This window comes from Leptodactylus fuscus, chromosome 7 (assembly GCF_031893055.1).
Source record: "Leptodactylus fuscus isolate aLepFus1 chromosome 7, aLepFus1.hap2, whole genome shotgun sequence".
Taxonomy (NCBI): Eukaryota; Metazoa; Chordata; class Amphibia; order Anura; family Leptodactylidae; genus Leptodactylus; species Leptodactylus fuscus.
This window is the reverse complement of record NC_134271.1, coordinates 147369827-147396768: the sequence shown is the minus strand read 5'-3', so window position 1 is coordinate 147396768 and position 26942 is coordinate 147369827. Positions and strand designations below refer to the sequence as shown.

General features: G+C 43.5%; 1 protein-coding gene across 1 annotated transcript; it reads left to right on the top strand.

Annotated features, from left to right (window-relative positions):
• The first annotated feature begins 819 nt into the window (after positions 1-819).
• Positions 820-22869, top strand: LOC142213431 (uncharacterized). The gene is made up of 7 exons (XM_075281748.1): positions 820-865; positions 1339-1650; positions 16890-17162; positions 17518-17632; positions 18438-18528; positions 19995-20078; positions 22419-22869. Exons 1-7 carry the CDS (start codon positions 820-822, stop codon positions 22476-22478), a joined length of 981 nt encoding a protein of 326 aa, XP_075137849.1. The 3' UTR covers positions 22479-22869.
• The last annotated feature ends 4073 nt before the right edge of the window (positions 22870-26942 follow it).

Here is a 26942-nt window from a genome sequence, read left to right as displayed (position 1 = left end):
CTTGATGAAGCAGAGTGTGCACAAGGGTTCAAGCGCACCCTCGGCTCTGATGTAGCAGAGCTGAGGGTGCACAAGGGTTCAAGTGCACCCTCGGCTCTCCTACATCAGAGCCGAGGGTGCGCTTGAACCCTTGTGCAGCCTCGGCTCTGCTACATCAGAGCCGAGGGTGCGCTTGAACCCTTGTGCACACTCTGCTTCATCAAGCTAATAGAATGCATTGGCCAGCACTGATTGGCCAGAGTACGGAATTCGGCCAATCAGCGCTGGCCAATGCATCCCTATGGGAAAAAGTTTATCTCACAAAAATCATAATTACACACCCGATAGAGCCCCAAAAAGTTATTTTTAATAACATTCCCCCCTAAATAAAGGTTATCCCTAGCTATCCCTGCCTGTACAGCTATCCCTGTCTCATAGTCACAAAGTTCACATTCTCATATGACCCGGATTTGAAATCCACTATTCGTCTAAAATGGAGGTCACCTGTTTTCGGCAGCCAATGACTTTTTCCAATTTTTTTCAATGCCCCCGGTGTCGTAGTTCCTGTCCCACCTCCCCTGCGCTGTTATTGGTGCAAAAAAGGCGCCAGGGAAGGTGGGAGGGGAATCGAATTTTGGCGCACTTTACCACATGGTGTTCGATTCGATTCGAACATGGCGAACACCCTGATATCCGATCGAACATGTGTTCGATAGAACACTGTTCGCTCATCTCTAGTACTGAACTTATTTTTTCTGAGAAAATAGGAAGTGTGTCTTGTTATCAGAAGCAACAGTCAACTATTTCCAGCTCAGTCCGGAACCTCTACCATAGAAAACGATGTCTCACGACTACGGTGTGATCCTGCTCTTTACTCTTCTAAAATGTAAGGTTTTTTAAAAAGAAAATTTGTTTTTGAAATTGCTTAAAGGATAGAACTGTGTTACAGTAAGGTGGTGGGCTGTGCAGGCTAGACTAGAGAATGTGTAGGTCCTAAGTGCCATGGACTACTGGCCTTGACCTGCTGTCCTGGTGGAGTACCATGTATCCAATAATGGGAATATTTCTTCAACCGGTTAGATGTTATAAAAAAAAATTCACCAAGGCAAGAGTGTGACTTCTTGGGGGCTATGTTATTGGGGCATTGTGATATCTAGTAATACCATGATGCTTACGGAAACCTGGATTCTTGCAATTCTTACTGTTTTCCCAAAAAGTTGAGATGAACAGCCTACAGGAAATCTTGATAGAAATGCTTACCCATGATGAAACCCAATAGATTATCTAGATTTTTGATTCTGGGCTACAAACCTGAGAAGGTCCCGCACACCACCATTCATATCATTATTCTATTGACAGGTGTCTTCTGCTACGACTCATGCGGAGACAGCAAGAATATTTCGGCCCTCGAGGGAGACAATGTGATTCTACAAGTGGATGAAAAAGGTTTTACAGAAATTTCCTGGGTTTTCCAAAATGCCCATATCGCAACGACTAAACCAAACAGCAGTATTGATATCAAAGGCCGGGACTATAAATCAAAGCTCTACAATAAGGGAGACGGATCATTAGGAATCACAAAAATAACCCTGAAGGACAGTGGAACATTTGTAGCCAGTATTTTTAAGGAAGAAGAAACCTGTAGTCAAACCTATCAACTCACCGTGTACAGTAAGTAATAAAAAACTTGTGTAATAAAAAACATGTTGCTATAACCTGGGTATCGTTCAGTATACAATTATATATAGACCGTGCTGGTATAAGTTATACATCTTGTACATAGTGATATGGACCATGCCGGTATAACCTGGGTATCTCCTGTACATAATTATATATGTACAGCCGGTATAACCTGGGTATATACTGTATATAATTCTATATGTACAGCTTGTATAACCTGGGTATATACTGTATATAATTATATATGTACAGCTGGTATAACCTGGGTATCTCCTGTATATAATTATATATGTACAGATGGTATAACCTGGGTATATACTGTATATAATTATATATGTACAGATGGTATAACCTGGGTATCTCCTGTATATAATTATATATGTATAGGTGGTATAACCTGGGTATCTCCTGTATATAATTATATATGTACAGCTGGTATAACCTGGGTATATACTGTATATAATTATATATTTACAGCTGGTATAACCTGGGTATATACTGTATATAATTCTATATGTACAGCTTGTATAACCTGGGTATATACTGTATATAATTATATATTTACAGCTGGTATAACCTGGGTATCTCCTGTATATAATTATATATGGACAGCTGGTATAACCTGGGTATATACTGTATATAATTATATATGTACAGCCGGTATAACCTGAGTATCTCCTGCATATAATTATATATGTACAGCCGGTATAACCTGGGTATATACTGTATATAATTATATATGTACAGCTGGTATAACCTGGGTATATACTGTATATAATTATATATATACAGCTGGTATAACCTGGGTATATACTGTATATAATTATATATGTACAGTTGGTATAACCTGGGTATCCCCTGTATATAATTATATATGTACAGCTGGTATAACCTGGGTATATACTGCATATAATTATATATGTACAGCTGGTATAACCTGGGTATCCCCTGTATATAATTATATATGTACAGCTGGTATAACCTGGGTATATACTGTATATAATTATATATGTACAGCTGGTATAACCTGGGTATCTCCTGTATATAATTATATATGTACAGCTGGTATAACCTGGGTATATACTGCATATAATTATATATGTACAGCTGGTATAACCTGGGTATCCCCTGTATATAATTATATATGTACAGCTGGTATAACCTGGGTATATACTGTATATAATTATATATGTACAGCTGGTATAACCTGGGTATCTCCTGTATATAATTATATATGTACAGCTGGTATAACCTGGGTATATACTGTATATAATTATATATATACAGCTGGTATAACCTGGGTATATACTGTATATAATTATATATGTACAGCTGGTATAACCTGGGTATCTCCTGTATATAATTATATATGTACAGCCGGTATAACCTGGGTATATACTGTATATAATTATATATGTACAGCCGGTATAACCTGGGTATATACTGTATATAATTATATATGTACAGCCGGTATAACCTGGGTATATACTGTATATAAATATATATGTACAGCTGGTATAACTTGGGTATATACTGTATATAATTATATATGTACAGCTGGTATAACCTGGGTATATACTGTCTATAATTGTATATATGTATACAGCTGGTATAAGTTATATAAATTAAAGAGTGTAAAGTATCAGAGTTATTTTGGGTTATTGGAGACAGAATAGATGAGAGAGGTGATGTTAGTCTGTTTGATGATCTGTAGCGTATAGCTATAAGTTTTTTGTGCATTAGCTGGAAGAAAAGGAAGCCGGGGGACATATATGGTTTCCTCCATGTACCCTATGTTCTTCACACCTAGAGCTCTGCTGAAAACAGCAAGTGTGTGATGTGTACCTGTCAGAATTTCCACATCCGTATTGAAACATTCAGATGGAGGGGGAGGGGAGGTGCTGTCTTATACAGCACACTTATAAGAGTTTCTAAGGCTAGGACCTCACGGGACGGTCTGCAGCACTAAAGCACTGTCGGAAAACCGCAGCGGGAACGCATCATGGTTCTTCCAGCATCGCTTTGAACAGAAAGTTGACAGAGTTTTCCTCCACGAACTTTCTGTTACCGTTATATCTACAGGAAAGCCGCCAGCATTTCCATAGATATAATTAACATGCTGGGATTTCCAGAACCGCGCCAATTTTGGTAATTGCAGCGTGTTCGCGCTGAGGATTTTATCGCAAAGTGGGCAGGGGATTCACATGAATCCCATCCACTTTGCTGTTACTGTATAACACCACGATTTTTCCCTTGGCGTTTCTACTGCGGGCAAATTGCGGCGTTTCTGACCCATGGGGCCGTGGCCTTAAGGATAGATAAGAGAATGGAGAGATGGGGAACAAGGATGACGTCTGGGTGTCTGAGAGCTGCGGAAGTAAGGTAGAGAAGATATGCTCAGATAAGATAAGATCGATTGTATTGCCATCTTTGTGTGTGGGAGATGAGTAAAGTTACAAAAGACCAAAAGAAGTGGTAAGAAGGGGAAAGTGAGAGGAAGATGGTGAGCTGGGTGTTAGTGGGGTGCTTAGTCACCCATGATAAGGTCTCGGTTTTCACACAATAGAAAATGAATGAGCCAAGAAGCCAAGTGGTTCGTGTACTGGTAAGGTAACCCCTTCCTCCTGGCAGTGGTGGAAGCTGCGGCTACATGAGTGGTGGTTCAGTATGGAATAATGTGTTCTACTTGGGTTTTTTTTTCCTGTGATAACCGCACATCATACGCATTGGCCAAAGAAAAACACTATTGTCAAAAAGCCTCTTAACCACTTCAGTACGGGGCCAATTTGTGCTCCAGGACCAGACACATTTTAGGTTTATTTTGTATGTGCGGTTTTGAGGTCTGTAACATTTTTCTCGTATGTCTCAGTCAACTAATTTTTGCGTCTTTTTTCGGGGACACATACGGGTTTTTTTTTTTTAATGTTATTTTTATTTTCGAATGTGTTTTAATTTTTTTTTATATCCGGGAAAATATAAATAAAATAGGAGGGCAATTGTGTCTGGTTTTCAATTTATTTTTTTTATTTAATAACACAAAGTATCACTGAAAAACTTTATAATATAGTTTTTCCTCTCCGTTACGGTAATTTTTATTTTGTATGGTGTTGTCGGGGGTGGGGCTATAACCTTTATTAACGACGTTTTATTAGCGTATTATTTGTTTTTTATTATTATTTTATTTACATTTTTAAAAAACTTTTTTATTATATTTTTATTTTATTTATTTTTTTCCAGATTGTGTCCCCATAAGGTGATAAGAGACCTTTGGGGACATCTGATCACTTTTTTTTTTTTTTTTTTTGGTACTGGAGGCTGATTCCTCCTATAACTGGGGCTGGTACATTTAGCCCCAGTTGCTGGAGGAATACAGTCTCCTGCACGCTATATACACAGTATACAGAGCTGATCTGGGTCCTGTAGGACCCAGTAGCTCTTGCAAGACGTTGCTCCCGGCAGATCACGTGACCGCCTGGTCAGAGGGCAGCTGAATTATGGCAGCGTCCATAGCCGTGTATACAGCACTCATTGAGCACTGTATACACAGCGATCGAGATGGCAGGGAAGGGAATAAACCTTCCCTGTCATCTCTCTGGGAGTTCCGGCTGAAGTTACAGCCGGCTCCCAGCTTCAGTAGCTGCACGATCTCCGTGCAGCTGCAGTGTTCTGACTGGACGTACCGGTACGTCCTGTCAGAACAAGGCAACCACTTCCCGGACGTATATAGTCTATGGGTGGTCCAGAAGTGGTTAACAAAACAAGATCAGTAAAAACAGTGAGATTACAATCAGATTACAGTGCGGCAAGCAACACTAAAAGTAATAATGGAAAATCAGAAACAGTATTACAAAAAAATTCTCTATTGCAAAAGAGACACAGACACATTTTCCTGTGGCCTAACGGGAGAGGCCTCACAAAAATGGCCGACGGACATGAGCAGTCGGCACTTCTGGATGAAGATGCGTTGGGATCACAAGAGAAGAGATGGAGGTGGAGAAGAAGACCCTGCATCCATACTAGTACGGTGGATGTTGGTAAGGGGTTAATGACCCCTCTAACTGACTCACAATATAAATTTCTCCTCCAGTTGCCCCCTACAATTTTGTGCCCCTTGACTACCAAACTAACATAAAAAAACCACTAATGCTCTCCTCTCCTTGCTCCCCTGCTGTCTCTGGTCCAGAGTCTTCGGGGAACTGCGATATAAGTGATGTCATCACATGGCGTCTGCAGCTCCTGGAGCAGAGATGGGATGCATGGTGAACCAGGGAGTGGATGGCACCCTGCTTCACCATTGTCTGCAACTCAGGGCACCAATGAGTTGAAGATGGGGCAGCTCGAACCCACGTCCCAGAACAGATGGACAGGATGGATTCACTTCCAATGGTCCAATGGTGGTTAAAGTGACCCTGAATGCCCATACCGGCCCTAAATAAAATATGACGATTGAGCAGCACAACTCCTGGTATGAAAACAATGGCGGTAACTGCACTCTCCAGGAAATATCCTCCCTCACAGTCATAACCCCACCAATCTAAAACCGATGGCCTATCTTAATGCAAAGGTGGATAATCCCTTTAAGTAAATGAATTGCTTCATCATCTGTTCCCATGGATTTTAATGCACCAGTGTTGAAATTTCTTTCTACAGAGTATAACATCTGTACCATCTTCCTTCCTGCTCTTCAGAATTCATATGTAATTACGGAAGGAAATGGGTATTACCACCAATGTGAACTATCACTGTATAATATCATTGTTGTTCCAGTTGTTGCTGTGATGACAAAAGAAGCTGAGATACATCATGTCATCTTCTCATACAATAAATCAATGGGACATTATTGTATATCAAGTGCAACAAGCTCTTTTTGGTATTGGGTTAATCCTCCTATAAGGATATCGGTTGAGATGGATGCAGCGAGAAGAATGTTGTTGAGTGAGAAACCCTGAAACTGAGCACGAGAATTGAATACCACTATATGTCCTGGCTTGTGGTGGATGATATACTCCAGAGAATGGAAGGAACTAGAATTGCTCTCCTTGTATCAGAGGTGGTTCTGACTAATCTTCAAGATTTCTTTCCAGATTGTGGCTAAGTGCTCTCATCTTTGGTAGTCTTCTAGTTAGTGATGCATCTTGGGTTACAGAATGGTAGGAGAGAAACCCAATGGAACGTATAGGCAAACCAGTTCATAATGAGCGGGGTTTCTACCAAGTTTTCCAAATGTTTCAGGATTTGGCAAACTTTAGTCACTAATATACTTTGGAATCACTTCAGACTTTAGTACAAATTGATCGCATTTTGGTTGGAGGACGAAATTGTATTTTGTACTTATGCCCTATTCATAGTGTAAGTTGTCAGTATCTAATTGGCAGGGGTCTGACACTCAGCTCCCACACCGACCAGGTGATCCGACAGCACTGATGCAGATAGGGCTGGAAGCAGCTCTTATCCTATTCAATTAATAGGCATAGAGCTGCAGTCCCGACTAGAGATGAGCGAGTAGGTGTTCGATCGAATACTACGGTATTCGAAATACTCATACTCGATCGAGTACCACTCGCTATTCGAATGTGAAAGTTCAATGCAGAACCAGCATTGATTGGCCGAATGCTATACAGTCGGCCAATCAACGCTGGTTCTTCTCCTTCCTTTAGAAGTCTTCTCCGTGCAGCTTCCCCGCGGCGTCTTCTGGCTCTGAATTCACTCTGCCAGGCATCAGGCCTGGGCAGAGCCGACTGCGCATGTCTGCTTGTAGTGCACGGAGAAGAATTCTCGGAGGATCCAGCCTGACAACTCTCACGTGACTTGGTAAGTATAATTTGATCGAATGTTGCCTACCCCTGAAACAAGCATTTTCCCCCCCATAGACTATAATAGGGTTCAATATTCGATTCGAGTAGTCGAATATTGAGGGGCTACTCGAAACGAATATCGAACCTCGAACATTTTACTGTTCGCTCATCTCTAGTCCCGACCACATACAGTGGGGGTGCCAGAATAATGCAACTCTTATTACTTGAATAGGAACAAAGCTGCTTCCTCCCCTATCCAGTGCAGTAGCTTCCACTACTGGGATTTAGCCAGATCAGCTGATCAGTGTTGGGTCCAGGTTTGGGACCCCTAATAATAGGATAATGATGACCTATCCTGTAGATAGGTCATCAGTATAAAATCCATCTCTGGCCCGAAAACTCCTTTAAATAACAATTTTACAGTCTCTGGCAACATCTCTGTTGAGGCCCAACACATAGCAAATTCCATAATTTTTAAAAATTTCTTTGTTTTCTTGGAGGGTTTTTCCCCCTAAATGTATGACACTTTTTAAGAGGATGCGATGTTGAGATTTCGGAGGCTTTCGACAAATATACAGTAATGTTCTTATACGAGTAGCATTCTCATTCCTCGAATGGTTGACCCAGGTGGGTTCATCTCATGAAACTTGGGTTAGTTTTAATCTTAGCAATGTCCTTTATAAATTTTGAAAGAGAAGAGAAAGGTGGAAAGGAAACTTGGTGATCTTGTTTATATTTGACCCTACGATGTCCACTTCTCCTGAATATTATATGGTACTTAGGCCACCATTAGTATAACACGATTGAGTAAAAGATCAAGCCCTATTGGTGTAAAACTAGGGTTGAGCCGATCTTGAGATTTCAGGATCGATTTTAAAATCCGATTTCCGATCATTTTCCAGCCGATCACGATCGTGAAATTTGCTCGATTGCTGATCGGAATCCGATCTTGATCACTCAACCCTAGTCAATGCTTCTCTATGGGAAAAGTCACTTTTAGGGTTGAGACGATCTTGAGATAAACTCCGACCTCGATCCCGCTGGAAAAGATTGGGATCGGAATTCCGATCGTGATTATGAAATTTACTCGATCGCCGATTGGAATCCGATCTTTTCCCATCCCGATCGCTCAACCCTAGGTAAAACTGAAGTTGCTCTCCAACTTTTGAAGTTCTCTTGAAGGTCATTTCAGTTTGTAAGTCCCATAGCTCACAAAGGGTTATATACCTCACAAAGTCTACCACTTCTGGTTTGATGTCAACAGATAAAGCTTTATTCCTTATACTGATAATCACAGGTGAGTGCTGTCCATGATCTAGGAAAAAGTAGAGCATGCTTTACTTTTGGAAGGATTGGAAACATGGCTTCAATTGGAAGGACTAGATCTCCCATTGCAAGTCAGTTGGTCCATGAAAAAAGCCAAGAATCAACATGGTCTTGTGAAGATAGTTAATGGTTGAGCATTGTTCTCCATGCTGCACTGTGATTTGCCAATATTGATAATTGGAGTAATGGATAGAGTTGTAAAAGGGTTTTGGTCAGGAACAGGTGTCCTGTGAGTTAAGAATGCAACGGAGCTTACCCATTACTAATCCTCCATGGTCTGGGGTTGCCTTGTAAATCCGTGCCAATAACATACTGCTGTGTCACTGTATACTTGGGTGCACTGGAACATACAGACTTTTCAGGATAATTGCTAGAGATGAGTGAGTAGATATTCGATCAAATACTATGGAATTCGAAATACTCGTACTCGATCGAGTACTACTCGCAATTCGAATGGAAAAGTTCGATGCAGAACCAGCATTGATTGGCCGAATGCTATACAGTTGGCCAATCAACGCTGGTTCTTCTCCTACCTTTAGAAGTCTTCTCCGTGCAGCTTCCCCGCAGCATCTTCTGGCTCTGAATTCATTCTGCCGGGCATCGAGCCTGGGCAGAGCTGACTGTGCATGCTCGCGCTACAAGAAAATGGCCGCTTTGACTGTAAGCGGCCATTTTCTTGTAGTGCGGGCATGCGCAGTCGGCTCTGCCCAGGCCTGATGCCTGGCAGAGTGAATTCAGAGCCGGAAGATGCCGCGGGGACGCTGCACGGAGAAGACTTCTTGGAGGATCCAGCCCGACCCTCACTCGTGGACTTGGTAAGTCTAATTTGATCGAATGTTGCCTACCCTGAAACGAGCATTTCCCCCCATAGACTATAATAGGATTCGATATTCAATTCGGGTAGTTGAATATTGAGCGTCTACTCAAAACGAATATCGAACCTCGAACATTTTACTGTTCGCTCATCTCTAATAATTAGCATTGTCACTAGACAATAAATTTGACCGACGTGTATTGGAGACTAGAGATGAGCGAACACTAAAATGTTCGAGGTTCGAAATTCGATTCGAACAGCCGCTCACTGTTCGAGTGTTCGAATGGGTTTCGAACCCCATTATAGTCTATGGGGAACATAAACTCGTTAAGGGGGAAACCCAAATTCGTGTCTGGAGGGTCACCAAGTCCACTATGACACCCCAGGAAATGATACCAACACCCTGGAATGACACTGGGACAGCAGGGGAAGCATGTCTGGGGGCATAAAAGTCACTTTATTTCATGGAAATCCCTGTCAGTTTGCGATTTTCGCAAGCTAACTTTTCCCCATAGAAATGCATTGGCCAGTGCTGATTGGCCAGAGTACGGAACTCGACCAATCAGCGCTGGCTCTGCTGGAGGAGGCGGAGTCTAAGATAGCTCCACACCAGTCTCCATTCAGGTCCGACCTTAGACTCCGCCTCCTCCGGCAGAGCCAGCGCTGATTGGCCGAAGGCTGGCCAATGCATTCCTATGCGAATGCAGAGACTTAGCAGTGCTGAGTCAGTTTTGCTCAACTACACATCTGATGCACACTCGACACTGCTACATCAGATGTAGCAATCTGATGTAGCAGAGCCGAGGGTGCACTAGAACCCCTGTGCAAACTCAGTTCACGCTAATAGAATGCATTGGCCAGCGCTGATTGGCCAATGCATTCTATTAGCCCGATGAAGTAGAGCTGAATGTGTGTGCTAAGCACACTCATTCAGCACTGCTTCATCACGCCAATACAATGCATTAGCCAGTGCTGATTGGCCAGAGTACGGAATTCGGCCAATCAGCGCTGGCCAATGCATTCTATTAGCCCGATGAAGTAGAGCTGAATGTGTGTGCTAAGCACACACATTCAGCACTGCTTCATCACGCCAATACAATGCATTAGCCAGTGCTGATTGGCCAGAGTACGGAATTCGGCCAATCAGCGCTGGCTCTGCTGGAGGAGGCGGAGTCTAAGATCGCTCCACACCAGTCTCCATTCAGGTCCGACCTTAGACTCCGCCTCCTCCGGCAGAGCCAGCGCTGATTGGCCGAAGGCTGGCCAATGCATTCCTATGCGAATGCAGACTTAGCAGTGCTGAGTCAGTTTTGCTCAACTACACATCTGATGCACACTCGGCACTGCTACATCAGATGTAGCAATCTGATGTAGCAGAGCCGAGGGTGCACTAGAACCCCTGTGCAAACTCAGTTCACGCTAATAGAATGCATTGGCCAGCGCTGATTGGCCAATGCATTCTATTAGCCCGATGAAGTAGAGCTGAATGTGTGTGCTAAGCACACACATTCAGCACTGCTTCATCACGCCAATACAATGCATTAGCCAGTGCTGATTGGCCAGAGTACGGAATTCGGCCAATCAGCGCTGGCTCTGCTGGAGGAGGCGGAGTCTAAGGTCGGACCTGAATGGAGACTGGTGTGGAGCGATCTTAGACTCCGCCTCCTCCAGCAGAGCCAGCGCTGATTGGCCGAATTCCGTACTCTGGCCAATCAGCGCTGGCCAATGCATTCTATTAGCTTGATGAAGCAGAGTGTGCACAAGGGTTCAAGCGCACCCTCGGCTCTGATGTAGCAGAGCTGAGGCTGCACAAGGGTTCAAGCGCACCCTCGGCTCTGATGTAGGAGAGCCGAGGGTGCACTTGAACCCTTGTGCACCCTCAGCTCTGCTACATCAGAGCCGAGGGTGCGCTTGAACCCTTGTGCACACTCTGCTTCATCAAGCTAATAGAATGCATTGGCCAGCGCTGATTGGCCAATGTATTCTATTAGCCTGATGAAGTAGAGCTGAATGTGTGTGCTAAGCACACACATTCAGCTCTACTTCATCGGGCTAATAGAATGCATTGGCCAGCGCTGATTGGCCAGAGTACGGAACTCGACCAATCAGCGCTGGCTCTGCTGGAGGAGGCGGAGTCTAAGATCGCTCCACACCAGTCTCCATTCAGGTCCGACCTTAGACTCCGCCTCCTCCAGCAGAGCCAGCGCTGATTGGCCGAATTCCGTACTCTGGCCAATCAGCACTGGCTAATGCATTGTATTGGCGTGATGAAGCAGTGCTGAATGTGTGTGCTTAACACACACATTCAGCTCTACTTCATCGGGCTAATAGAATGCATTGGCCAATCAGCGCTGGCCAATGCATTCTATTAGCGTGAACTGAGTTTGCACAGGGGTTCTAGTGCACCCTCGGCTCTGCTACATCAGATTGCTACATCTGATGTAGCAGTGCCGAGTGTGCATCAGATGTGTAGTTGAGCAAAACTGACTCAGCACTGCTAAGTCTGCATTCGCATAGGAATGCATTGGCCAGCCTTCGGCCAATCAGCGCTGGCTCTGCCGGAGGAGGCGGAGTCTAAGGTCGGACCTGAATGGAGACTGGTGTGGAGCGATCTTAGACTCCGCCTCCTCCAGCAGAGCCAGCGCTGATTGGTCGAGTTCCGTACTCTGGCCAATCAGCGCTGGCCAATGCATTCTATTAGCCCGATGAAGTAGAGCTGAATGTGTGTGCTTAGCACACACGTTCAGCTCTACTTCATCGGGCTAATAGAATACATTGGCCAATCAGCGCTGGCCAATGCATTCTATTAGCTTGATGAAGCAGAGTGTGCACAAGGGTTCAAGCGCACCCTCGGCTCTGATGTAGCAGAGCTGAGGGTGCACAAGGGTTCAAGTGCACCCTCGGCTCTCCTACATCAGAGCCGAGGGTGCGCTTGAACCCTTGTGCAGCCTCGGCTCTGCTACATCAGAGCCGAGGGTGCGCTTGAACCCTTGTGCACACTCTGCTTCATCAAGCTAATAGAATGCATTGGCCAGCACTGATTGGCCAGAGTACGGAATTCGGCCAATCAGCGCTGGCCAATGCATCCCTATGGGAAAAAGTTTATCTCACAAAAATCACAATTACACACCCGATAGAGCCCCAAAAAGTTATTTTTAATAACATTCCCCCCTAAATAAAGGTTATCCCTAGCTATCCCTGCCTGTACAGCTATCCCTGTCTCATAGTCACAAAGTTCACATTCTCATATGACCCGGATTTGAAATCCACTATTCGTCTAAAATGGAGGTCACCTGATTTCGGCAGCCAATGACTTTTTCCAATTTTTTTCAATGCCCCCGGTGTCGTAGTTCCTGTCCCACCTCCCCTGCGCTGTTATTGGTGCAAAAAAGGCGCCAGGGAAGGTGGGAGGGGAATCGAATTTTGGCGCACTTTACCACGTGGTGTTCGATTCGATTCGAACATGGCGAACACCCTGATATCCGATCGAACATGTGTTCGATAGAACACTGTTCGCTCATCTCTATTGGAGACCAGAATGACGTCTTCCTGTAGATGATATCTCCGAGTCATTAACGTTATTTTTGCTTTCTGTTTTAGTCGAATACTTGAGGCTCGTGTCTTAGGGTCTGAGACTGATATGTCAAAGGCATGAACTTGTTCCTTATTTAGAGAGGTTTTGCTGAGATTGCTAACCTTGCTATAGTTGGTGCCTGTTCCCTTTTCTTTCCATCTGTGGAACGTCTTAATTGAACCCTTAACATTGCTTACATGTGTACAATCTCTACCCGGGCTTTGCATAATAAGATGAATAAGATGACAGGATAAAGTGTAAAGGACATTTCATTTTTTGTTACTATTATATAAAGAGGAGTTTGATGAATATTTTTGTATTATACTTCCTTTTAGTAGAACATAGGCTCTAAAGTTATCCCTAGCAGTGCTCTAATCACTGGTAGTAACTTCAAATAGCTGTATCTCCTGTTTTATACCACCTAAAAAGTTGTGAATATGGTGATATAGAACTAGAGATATAGCAGTTACAATGACATTGCTCCACCTTTTGCTTCATCTGTACATACTGGCAACACATAGGAAAAATGGGAGAGATTCTTCAGGTCAAAACTTACTAGGCTAGGGATAACTTTAGAGCTTGTGTTCTGGTAAAAAGAAGCAAAATAGGTTAAGTATAAAACTAAAATGTTTACCAAACATCCCCTAAATATATATATATATATATATATATATATATATATATATATATATATATATATATATTTTTTTTTAAAGTGAAACAACATATGAGGGGGTGGGAACTTGTTTGGGCTACAACAGCAAGATCTAGTATTACTTCTGCTTGTACACTATTCTCCAGAATCAGCATATGATTTTGCTTGTTTAGCAGGCTGCTCCTATTTATCCCCTTAAGAATACAAGAGAGTTAAGGCTCGGCCATTTTTTTTTTTTCAATATTTTTTTTTCACCTCCGCCATCCATTTTATTTAACTTAGTAGAACTTATTTTTTGCAGGATGAGTTTTATTTGTAGTTGGCGCCATAGTGGATTACATATAACGTCTTGATTATCTTTTATTATATTTTTTATGTTTTGCTTCTATGGCATTCACTCTACATTAAACATGATATGAGATGGCAACTTTTTCTGGCAGGGCGTTACGATATGGTGTTGGATTTATGTTTTACTACTTTTGCTAAATAAAATGCACTAAACAAATTGATAAGGGAACCATATTTTGTCAGCCATAACTATGTCAGGACTATTTTATTTCATGGCAAGTTGTCGTGTTTATTGATACTATTTTATGGTATATACATATTTTTAATAATTTTTTTTAAGGGAGGTTACCAAAACACATTATCGGTGGAGGAAATAGTCCTGCATAGAGGACTTTTCTCTTTACTGGTGTCAGTATAAAAATGGCAGTAACCTAACCGACACCCAGTGGACCTCATTATAGTCTTGGTTTTAGTGTTCCGGCTCTAAGCCGGTTGGATCCCCTCGTAGACCCAAATGACAGTATTCTGTATTTAGATATCATTGCCTAAGTTTAATAGGGCAAATCCTAGTACACATCTATTCATGGCATCTAGGAGGCTCTTAATTGGCTTCCTGGTTGCTGGGGTATCCCTTTGAACCCCATTATTTCACTGGTGGGGGAAGGAGGGGCAAGGGGCTTTACCCGCTCCAATCACCCGGATGCTGTAATCTATCACAGCTAAGGTTGAGCTGATCTTGAGATTTCAGGATCATTTTTAAAATCCGATTTTCGATCAATTTCCATTTCAACCCGATCCCAATTCCGATCCTAATGCAAGTCAATGGGATTTTTTTTAATGATCAAAGATCGGATTTTAAAAACAATCCTATTCACTACACAGCATGGAGTCCAAAAATTGAACGAAAAAATCCCCCAGCTACTTAGTCCCCCATGGTGTCCCCTTACCTGCACAGATCCGCTGTCGCTCCCCATTCTTCTCGGTCCGGTTCTCTCTCATTTACACGCCTGCAGAGCGCCATGCATGCCCCTGCCTCCCAGGCTAGTGTTACTGATACTGGGAGTAGGTGGGACTTGTTGTGACTTAGGAGAGTGTGGGCGGGTACTGGGAGGGGAGACTTGAGTGATGCATCACTCACATCTCCCCTCCCAGTACCCGTTCACAGTCTCCTAAGCCACAAGCCCTGCCTTCTTCCTAGGTCTGTAACACTAGCCTGGGAGGTGGGGGCACGCACGATGCTCTGAAAGCCTGTAAATGAGAGAGAACCGGATCTAGAAGAATGGGGAGAGATAGTGGCAGTGGATCTGTGCAGGTAAGTAGAGCGATCAGGATCGGAATTCCCTTCCCGATCTATTTTAGGCAGGATCGGAAACCCGATCACGATCGTGAAATTTACTCGATCGCTGATTGGGATCCGATCTTATCCGATCCTGATCGCTCAACCCTAATCACAGCACATCTGCAATTTGTTGGCTTATATTACCCACAATTACGGGTTCATAACTGTGGGTAGCATACAGAGCCATTCATTTCTATGTGGTAGATGAATGGGTATATTTTATGAATGTATTTCTGGTCGGAGAAAAGAACCACAAAATATGAAGCAGGTCCTATTCCTCTCTGTTTTTGTGGGATGGTTCATTCATTCAAATGGATGGGTCAGTGAAAAACATGGAGGGCATGTAGATACTAATCTGCGTGCTATCCTATAAGTACCTGGGCGTGCTCCTCAATAATAAACTAGACTGGGCTGATCACCTGGAGGCGCTGCACAGAAAGGGCCACAGCAGACTCTACCTGCTCAGGAGGCTGAGGGCCTTCAGAGTCCAGGGGACACTTCTTAGGGCCTTCTTCAACTCTGTGGTTGCCTCAGCCATCTTTTTCGGTGTGGCCTGCTGGGGAAGCAGTATATCAACCAGGGACAGAAATAGACTTGACAGGCTGATCAGGAGGGCCAGCTCTGTCCTGGGGAGCCCCTTGGACCCAGTACAGGTGGTGGGTGACAGAAGGATACTGTCTGTGGTGACCTCCATGCGGGGGAACAAATCCCACCCCATGTATGGGACCCTGATGGGACTTGGCAGCACTGTAAGTGACCGTCTGCTTCACCCCAAGTGTGAGAAGGAGCGCTATCGCAGGTCCTTCCTTCCAACCGCGACCAGGCTGTATAATCTACATCAGACCAAACGAAGAGCTCTCCGCACAGAGAACTAATGATTATGAGGATGACCATGAGGTCTTCCTCTTTCTCTTCTGTTTTTCCTTAGCTGCCATGGACTCCTAGTATATCTTCTCTTCTCAGCTTATCTGTGTCTACGTCTGTAACATATTACTCTGTATTATCCTGTATCTGTATTACTATGCTGCTGTAACACGCTGAAATTTCCCCAAGGTGGGACTATTAAAGGATTATCTTATCTTATCTTATCTGTTCCATTTTTACAGACCCCTACACTGCACATGATTGTCTGCATGACGTCGTAATCTGCTGGAGTCAAACTATTTTCCAATTTCAGCCCATAGTCCCTACAGATGGAACCAGTAAGAGATGTAACAGGCGTGAATCCTGTGACGGCGCTATACTATTGTAGCGCTGAGTGTTAACTATATGCTCAGATGAGGTCTTAGCACAGTGCAGAGAGGGCAAGGGTTAAAGATGGTTCAATCCTCTTTGTATATAGTGATATGGACTATGCTGGTATAAGCTATGATTGCAGATGATTGCTGTCGGGATAAAAAATTGTGTTTTTTTTTCCTTCTCATTTTTGTTTATTTTAGGTAATTTTTCACGTCATGACTTGCAGATCCACCATAACATCTCCAGGGATGAGATCTGCTTCATAACCTGTGTAGTCAACAAACCAGGCGTGAAAACCACGTGGAGCAGAGAGAATTCCAAACACACCACCCTCCACAACTCCACCCTCCGCGTTGATCCTACAGAAAGAAACCTGACCTGGGTCTGCACCGCTGCAAACAAAGTCCTCAACGTCTCCAAAACCTTTGAGCCTGCGACATTATGTCACGACGGTAGTTTTATGGATCATACAAGTATATAATGCTTTTACTTCATAATTCTCTCAATACTTCCCTCTTGATATTGGATGTTGTTGGGTCTAATGTACGGTGATATTCCTGGACCCCGGGGTACGGCGACCTTTACACCACATATAGCTCTGTCCATTGTCTGACCATGCTGCCTTCCTATATATGACACACTATCGAATACTATCTGCTCTACAATGTGTTTGTAAAAGGAGAAGTCTGGTTGGGTACGATGAGTGACATTGCTTCTTATACCATAGTCACATCCAGAGATGCATCAATTTTAAACGTGCACAAAATATATGACTATAATTGTAAAAATGAATAGAATAGAATGAATAGAACTGTCCTATAATTTCAGGGGCAAAACAGGCCAATGTAGTGACTGTTGTGGTTCTCATGCTGGTCTTACTTATAATATCGGTCGCCTGTGCTTACTACTTTCGGAAAAAGATAAAGTTCCGCGATCCCTCGAGGTGAGTATTGTAATATTTACATATTTTATATTATTTTTGACATTTGTATACTATTAATATAGAAAAACACATACACTGTCTACCAATAAGTATTTGGACACCTGTGGTCCGAACGGAACGAGTGGCAATTACAGCCACAACCCTCCGGGGCTTTCCAAAAGTCCTTGTATTCCATTTGGCTTGGAGAAGACAGATAAGTTCTTTTACCAATTTTGTTCGGCTGCTGCACCCCTTTGGCGATCCAACGCGTCCCAGAGGTGCTCAATAGGGTTTAAGTCTGGGCTCTGGGCAGGCCAGTCCAGTTGGTTAACCTGATTGTCACCGTACCAAGCCATGGTAGACCTCGCTACATGACAGCTGGCATTGTCATCCTGGAAGTAACATTGGTCCGACCCATAGAACCACCATCATGTAGGAAGCACACTCTTATCTAAAATAGTGCAACAGGCGTCGGTGTTGAGTTTACCATGCACTGGGACCAAGGCGTGACGTACATCACGAGGCAGATATCTTCTTTTGCATGGGTGTCCACATACTTATTGGTAGACTGTGTAGAGTGAGAATAAAGCGTGACACATGTTATACTGTAGTAGGTGGTACACAATACATAGAACGATCCATCACAGATAGAGATGGACGAACCTCACCGGATTCATGTAGACAAATATTGTTCGGCACGGAGCGGTTGCGCTGGTGTTATACTCTGGGTTCTCATCAAGGGGAGGTGATAGAAAATAGTCGGACTAATCTTGTGTGAACACATCCCGGCTTCAATGCTTAAAATGAATGACTTCCCTTTTTCTAGTGTCACTTATATAAAACCAGAAACTGTTCCAGTTCCAGAAGTAAATCCTTATTGTGAAATTGAATTTACGAGAGATCTTCCTGATCTAACGGTGCGTAATAACATTGTGACATAACATGTTTGTGTATGCTGAATGAATAGCCCCTGCACATGACTGGTAAATAGTCACTAGAGCCCCTAGTATACGTTGAGGCATCTCATGCAGGAAGACAGGGGTGTAATTTGAGAAAATGCAGAGAATGGGGTTGCATCTAGGCCCAAGAGTCTTAGGGGGGCCTGCTACAGATTTTGCATCAGGGTCCAGGAGCTTCATGTCTGCAGGAGGGGTATGGAGTCAATGGAAGATACGAAAACGAGTGTGGTGGCTTATCTGTTTCTGCATCCTTAAAGCGGTTGTCCAGAGTAAGATAAGCATGGCTGGAATTGGCCCCGCCCCAGCTTTGTTCAGGCACACCCCCGCTTAGAGAGCACAATTACAAAATTGCACATGTTATGTATGAGACTGTGAACTAGTTATTGATACGTATCTGCAGGTTGTCAGGACATGTTGAGCTCTGTAGTTTTGAACACGTTAGAGAGTCCAAGGTTGAAGATCACTGGTCTAAATACCAGAAACAGTGCCCCATGAGACTACCTTCACACCTACCTCTATTCGGAGTCTCCATCACAATGGCCGTAATAAATTACTGAACAACAAAGTCCTAAGTGGAAACCCATTTTTTCTTCCAGCTATTTCAGTAAAAATGACTGACTCGCGATGAGCACCATTATATTCAATGGGGTCCCTTGGGGTCCCTCATGTGCATCATTTCTGGGATCCGTTCTTCTAGTCCTGAATTGGCCCAGCAATATGGATAGGATAGTTCAGATGTGAATGTGGTGTAATGTAAACCCTCATAAATCCTACAGTACATAATATAATATACCATATAGTTCCCATATAATGGACCCACTCAGGGGTGAACCTGCCTTTTTCACCGCCTGAGGCGGACGACAGAAAGCCGCCCCCCCCCCGGGGGAGGGGGTGGAGCGGAGGGGCGTGGCAGAGCAAAGGGGGCATGGCTTAGCGGAGTGAGCAGGCAGGGAGAGGACCTGCTCTCTACCTGAGCGTGAGGGGAGGCCGCTGGAGCACCGCTGTCCAGCGGCCTCCCCAATCCACCGCTTGGTGCTAAGCCAGTCCAGGACAGCTTGTCCTGGACTGGCTTAGGTAAGCAAAAATGCTGCCCTCCCTGGAGCCCTGGCTTCAGGTCGCCTCATGGGAGGTGCGGCGCTGGACCCACTATAAATATTACTATAGTCTGCACCCTAACATAAATCCTAAGATGACACCTGACACAGGTTTAGAATACTGTAGTTGTTGAGGTAGGGATCAATGAGGACCAGGTCCCTATTCTCACATCCTTATCCTGCCCTTGGCGTGAAGTCTACGATATATTATATACTTGGCTTTAGTTGCAGAAGACTTTATATGGGGTGAATGTATGGAGGGTATTTACCTGCAAACATGTCCGATTTACTAGGATGCTATTCTAACGGGTTATCATTCAATCCCTATAGGTTGGCCATACGAAGAAGCAAGCTTCAGAACCAGGAGAGTCTGCGGTACACACCATATATGCCACAATACCCAGCCCAACTATGGTATTACACACAGTCCATTCTTCTTCATAGACTTGTCACCCCCCATTGGTGAACCTCAGTTTTATTACCCAGTTACAGTATGAGGGTGTCCTTTCAAATCAATGAGCCCCTGTATTTACCACAGACGGGTTCTCCTTTCGACTTAAAGGGGTTTTTCTGGAAATTTTTAGTTGATGACCTATGCTTAGGATACGTCATCGTTTCCTAATTCATGGGGTGACCCATTGGATCAACTGGTTGAAGTCCATTAAACAGTCACATGACCTGATCGCAACTCAGTCCTATTCAAGTGAATGGGATGCACTGCAATACCAAGCATAGCCACTATATAACGTATGGCGCTGTGCTTGGTAAGTACTGGACGGCTCACCTTAACACTGTTCTATGTGTCATAAAACCAGAGCCATTTTGGTAACTGCTACATCTGCACATACTGGCAATACAAAGTCGGGGAGACTTATATGGGGCCAACACTTTTGTGTTGGAAAAAAGTCGTGATTTTTTTTTTAAACTGGTGTTTTCAAGCCAAAAAGTAGCATAGTGAGGCCATGATGGGGATGGGACCACCAGATTTATCATTAGTTAGCCCATAAATCAGACACGTTCTCCAATTGTGTCGAAGATATCAAAACTGGCGTTGACACCGTCGGTCTTCAGAAATCTCCCCTTGTATGTATGGCTTGGACACAAACTGACAACAACGTGTAGTAACTAGAGATGGGTGAATCAGTTCACAACGAATTTGGCTAAAAGGGTCCAAATTGTCTAGTTTTCAATGAGACCAAACAATTTGGGATTCGTCTTGGATGAACTAATATGGCCACCACCGGTAAATTATTATATTCTGGGGTCTCTCTAGTCACCCAGGGGTGGCAACAACCAAAAAAATTATTATTTATAGTCCCCTTCCCTTACCTCTTTTGGGCCGCCTCGTGACGTATGTTACTCTCCAGTGAAGACATGCGCCTGAGGTCACCACTGAGGTCTATGATTGGGTTACATCGGTGACATGGGCTTGCCGAGCATCATAAGAGTGGATCGCTTAATCAGAACATGGGTCGAAACAGATTTCGAGAGGTTTACCCATCTTTACTGAGCCCCCTAGGGTACCTTTGTGTATGAGGGCAAATTTTCCAGGCAGGCAGCACATCCACCATGTGACTAGGACCATTTTGTTCATCGACACAAACCTGCGATGTTATGAACTAGGCCTAACTTATTATACGTTCAACACCCGTCATCCGTTATTTGCATGGTACTGTAGTGTTGTATCCTTAGTGCATGGACCATGCGCCTAAATGTAGAAGACTTCCGTGAATAGTGGAGTGTCCATGTATTACGCTATCTCTGGTAGGTGGCTTTGGGTGACTTTCAGGGGTTGGCATTGAGTTGGAGACAGGCTGGAAACATAGGTACATTGGTTGCCATATTGGTACCGTCCAATTGCCAGCACCCGCCTGCTAGTACATGTAAGAGCGGGAATAGTGACCCTATGGCCCCTCTTTGCAGGTGGAACTGTCTATTCCATCACTGAAGTTTCACAATCCTTTAGGAAATCTCCCAGGGACTTTTACAAGATCTTATACTTGAGAACCTTTGTTTCCACACAGGATGTTCCTACTAGCCCACCGACCCACCACCCAAGCCTATGAGAATTTTTTTTATATATAGTCCTTATGACCAAGGGAATTTCCAAAGTATATAAAGTGATCTTAGTGCAAAAAACTTATTTTCATATAAAAGTGGGAACTTGAGTTCCTACAGACATTTATAAACAAAGAATAATAGCTGGAGTTCCAGGGGAAGTGCCAAAAATAAGAAACAATTATACTCACTTTCTGTTAACTCTTTTTGGCCTCCTTGCACCGTCCAGTACTCTATGTCCTCACAGGCCTTAGTAGTGACCAAAGGGCCACATGACATCACAGAAGGTTCGCCCATCTTTGGTAGTCACCATTCTACAGTATAACAATGAACACAACATGGAGATAAGGAGTAGTTGAAGTTGGTGGAATGTTCCTTAAATTTTTTTGTTTTTATGCTTCAACTGGACGAATGCTAGCTTCTCCAATGGGGACCCAAAAGATGGAGATCCTGTCCACTAAAAAAGTGGTTACCCCCAGACCCAATGGACTATAATAATGGGTTGCAGGACTTTTCTCTCCACCGATTTTTAGATTTTAGATGTAATCTATGATAGAGCTCCAACGCAGATGTGAACCTAGCCTAAGTACAACTGTGCCTTCAGTTGGACTAAGTATGAACATCCAGGTGGACCTTGTTTTGTAATTACCTTCCTGGCCAGTGGATTTTTGACTGTGATTTTTTATTGTATTGCAGGGTCAAGACCGTAAACAAGTTCTTTTGGATCCAGTCTATAGTACCATAAAGAATTATTAAATCTTGACCTCAGACTGCTGAAGTCCTGTTTGCACTGAATGACTTTACCGGACCTATCGTGGAAGTAGATGAAACGCGTGGGAGCTCTTGAGATGAGAAGGCTAATCATTATTTCCAGGTTGATTGGGCAAAAGAGATCACATGGCATGGCACTTTTTTAGGGACATTGTATTTTCAGCAAACCTTGTATACACTGATAGTAGAAGCAAATGTAAGAAACTTTGTATTATATCTGATCCCAGAAAAATGCTTCTTTCACCACTAATCTGACCCTCTCTGCTCCTATCCCCACCCAAACCAGTTCTCTCAATCTGAATTCACTGCTAAATCTGTCTTGAGAGATGAGACGGACTATTATCTCATGGAGGTATTAGCTTAAATGTTATCCTTAGGAGTGTATGGAGAGGGGAAGGAGGAGGAAGAGGCTGGGGAATAAGAGAGAGACAAAGACACACAGCAAGATGCTGCTGAAGATTCTAGTAAGTATTCTGGATTACCCTTGTGCCGGATTCACATCTACACTGCTCACTTCTGCAGTATTATGTCCTCCATGCTGTTGCTGCTTCTGATGGTTTTCTACAGAGAAATAGGAGAGCAAAGTCTTCTCTTCACCGTGCAGTGTATAGGAGACATTATAGCGACTAGTCTCCACCCACTACTGGGGTCTAGAGACGGGGTCTTCAAAGATGAGATCAGTTTAATAATGTCACATGCAAGTCAAATAACAGCTGGAAACAATGTTCTGCCCTATACCACGTCTATTCTATGCTCTATATACCCACTTGTGACAACCTATTCTAAAAAAGTCACCTGAAGGACACATACACTATAAAGAAGATGGACCACTAAAACCTTCTCAGCTGGTCAGTAGAAGGGACACCTAAGGGCTAAACTGCTTCCTGTAAGACTGTCGCACCTGCAGCTACTACAAGGAGTCAATGTGTCCAGGTCGATCCACTGTAATCCAAATACATTCAGCGCCCCCTAGAGATGACAACAGATAGCCAAATTTTCACCTATGCAAAACTTTCTCAGTGTGTAGAAGGTGCACCCAAAGGGGTATGAGACAGAACCAGGGGGTGCGTCAGAATGCCAGGCTATATTGTGATCTGCAATTCTGTAAAAGTTACTCCATATAATGATGTAATAGTGTATAGTGTCTTCAGCTTGTAAGGTACAGCATAAAATCTGATTTTAATAAAGTATTTTTTAAACTATGACATCATGACATAAAGGAGTTTTCCTCTATGCCATACATGTGTGATGAGTGGATGGGCCACCTTGAAGACCCTCATCAAGTTACAGGGGATCTCTGTATTGAAGTCTATAGGGATTACTGAACCACCCTCTATAATTTCAATAATCTCAATGGAGTGAAGTGTGGAGGTTTAAAAACAAACAAAAAAACATTTATGCTCACCTTCTCTCGCCTCTTTCGGCCCTTCCCATGGCGTCAGGAGATCTTTGTCTTCCTCCTCTGGGTGAGTGACGTTACAGAAGAGTGCCAGTGACATCACCGGACTCTATGACGAGACCTGAATTCACCTTAGACAAATTGTTCAGTTTGGTTGAAAACTTTATATAAGTCAAATCTGGTTTGTTGCAAACTGATTCGCCCAACACTATTCCAGAATATGGGAGAATTTTTTTTTTTAGACATGGGAACCAAAAAAAGAGCAAGAAAGGAGGTTTTGCGAAGACTGGAAGACTGGAGATTACCTTTGGGGAGGTGATGGGTGGTTAGGACAGTGCTGTATGGAGGGGACAACCTTATATGTCATAGTTAATATAGGAGATGAGCGAGTAGTATTCGTTCGAATAGGTATTCAATCAAATACTACGGTATTCGAAATACTCGTACTTGATCGAATACTACTTGCTATTCGAATGGAAAAATTCAATGCAGAACCAGCGTTGATTGGCCAAATGCTATACAGTCGGCCAATCAACGCTGGTTCTTCTCCTACCGTTAGAAGTCTTCTCCTTGCAGCGTCCCCGTGGCGTCTTCCGGCTCCGAATTCACTCTGCCAGGCAACGGGCCTGGGCAGAGCCGACTGCGCATGCCTGTGCTTCAAGAAAATGGCCGATTTAACTGTAAGTGGCCATTTTCTTGTAGTGCGGGCATGCGCAGTCGGCTCTGCCCAGGCCCGATGCCTGGCAGAGTGAATTCAGAGCCGGAAGACGCCATGGGGACGCTGCACGGAGAAGACTTCTCGGAGAATCCAGCCCGACCCTCACTCGTGGACTTGGTAAGTTCAATTTGATCGAATGTTGCCTACCCCTGAAACGAACATTTTTCCCCCATAGAGTATAATAGGATTTGATATTCGATTCGAGTAGTCGAATATTGAGGGGCTACTCGAAACGAATATCGAACATTTAACTACTCACTCATCTCTAATTTTATTGTATTTACTAGATAATAGGTAGCCAATGGAGGGAAAAAATAGAAGGGGAGAGGCCAAGGAGTAGTTTGGGAGGGGTGGATTAATTGGGCAGTTGATAGGGGATTGGCCCGGGCATGTTACAGTAGTTTATGTAGGATATAATGAGGACCTTTTTTGCAAACTCAAACTTAGAGCTACACATAGCTAAGAGTTACTCAATCTTACTGTCAGCCGGTCTGAAGTGGACCTCCCCTTTAAGTATAATGTACTTTGTATGAGCTAAAAAGCTTACTGAAACTTGAGAATAGTGTTACTGTATATTATCACCGATAAAGGGAAGCCGTGAATATAGTACACAAGCACATTGTTTCCGTGGAAAACAAGGAAACAGATGGTACGTAAAAGTTAGACAAAAACCCTCATGATCTGGAGTCATCACCAACCAGCCATGTGCCTATGGTGATGTACTTCCCCATTCCAATGTTCAACTAAAACTTGAAGTAAATACAACAGGTCAAAGAGAGCTCTGTGTTACGAGGGATGTATCTTGATGGGGCTACAACTTTTTGTGCACCAGTGGCATAGTTCTTCAGCACTGAAAATGTGGTAGAGGACCTCCCGTACCATGATCCAATGACACAACTAGATCATTCCATAGTCTGCTTCACATGGACAATTCCCAGATCTGAATTCTCAGACCAACCTATAATGAAAGGTTAGATTTAGGCTAGTTTGGTGATTGGATGCAGAGCCAGACTACTAATTAATTCGAAGGCAAGTAGAGATAGTAGATGTGCCAGGATGAGGATTGGCCAAAACACAATGACAAGGTGGCATCTAGAACTCTAGATGTATTTGTGGCTACCAACAGGCATCTGTGCACATGGTTGGAACAAAGATGTAACGGTGTCGCAGTGAAGAGATCCGTTTCTTGTCAGAATAGTGAAGCTTCTTTATCACCATTGGTTGGAATAATTGGTTTTAAAATTTTGCTCCAAAATTTGGGCACAACTTTACTGCATGTTGATGCATTGAAGACGCACCTCATTCCCCCTAAGCTACACCCTTTTTGTGATAAGCCAAACAACCAGGTAGGGCACAACAAACTATCATAATTAGAATTTAGCGAACTAGTTTATAATGAAGCGGGTTCATTATGAATTTTCAAAAAAAATTCAAAAATTTTCAGGTTCATCAAAACTCAGAATTTTTGGGGTGAAATAGTCAGAGGCCCAAGAAAGATGCATAAAAATGAAAAATACTCACTCACTCATGGTCACTATCCTCACCTTTCCTGTGCTTTGCAGCGGCATCCTTGGCATCTTCCTTATCCCAGGTCTCAGAAGTGACCGAGGCCACTGATGCCACACGAGAGGCCAGAAGATGCTGGGAAAGCTTGGATAAGGAGACCAGCCACCATGGCAGAGCCTAGAAAATGATTTTTTTTTTTCTGCACCTTCTCTGGGCTTCTGAATCTTATACTCTGTGGCCTAAAATTATTTTACTCTATAGTCTATAGAAACCCCAGAGTATAATAACACTTCGGGGACGGGCCGAGAAACAAAACTTGAGGGCAAACCTTGTGAATATTGTTACAGTTCTGTGTGTATATATCTAAAAATAATAATGAACACAACCAGAACCGCTAAGCTGCAGAGCACTGCAGCGAGGTCCACAAGCCCAGATGGGCAGCCGGATGTCTGAATATGAACCCCCAGTTAACCTACACTGGCAGTGATGTTGTGCGGCACAAATGTGAACAGGCTGCAACAGACTCTCTCCAGTTAACTTCACTGGGAGAGCGTGCCTATGTATAGCAGTTGAGTGAAGTCAAATGAAGCTTTGCCAGAAGCACCTGCTAATTACAGCAGGATAACCAGGCCCAAGCATGTGCTTCACTCTGCTGCAAAAACAAGACTGCCAGGGGTTAACTTCACTCCTGGTCAGTCACACAACAAACTCCCAAAACTGAAGGGAGGTACACAGTGGTTAGACTAGGAATAGGTTGACTGATTCCAAATGGCAGAGCCAAGGAACTCTAACTGGATCCCTACTCAGCTCCTGCAATTGACTGGAA

Coding starts and splice junctions, on each gene's coding strand:
- LOC142213431 (XM_075281748.1), top strand. CDS start 820: ATGTCTCACGACTACGGTGTGATCCTGCTCTTTACTCTTCTAAAAT. Junction 866..1,338: donor GCTCTTTACTCTTCTAAAAT/GTAAGGTTTTTT, acceptor TTCTATTGACAG/GTGTCTTCTGCTACGACTCA. Junction 17,163..17,517: donor TAGTTTTATGGATCATACAA/GTATATAATGCT, acceptor CTATAATTTCAG/GGGCAAAACAGGCCAATGTA.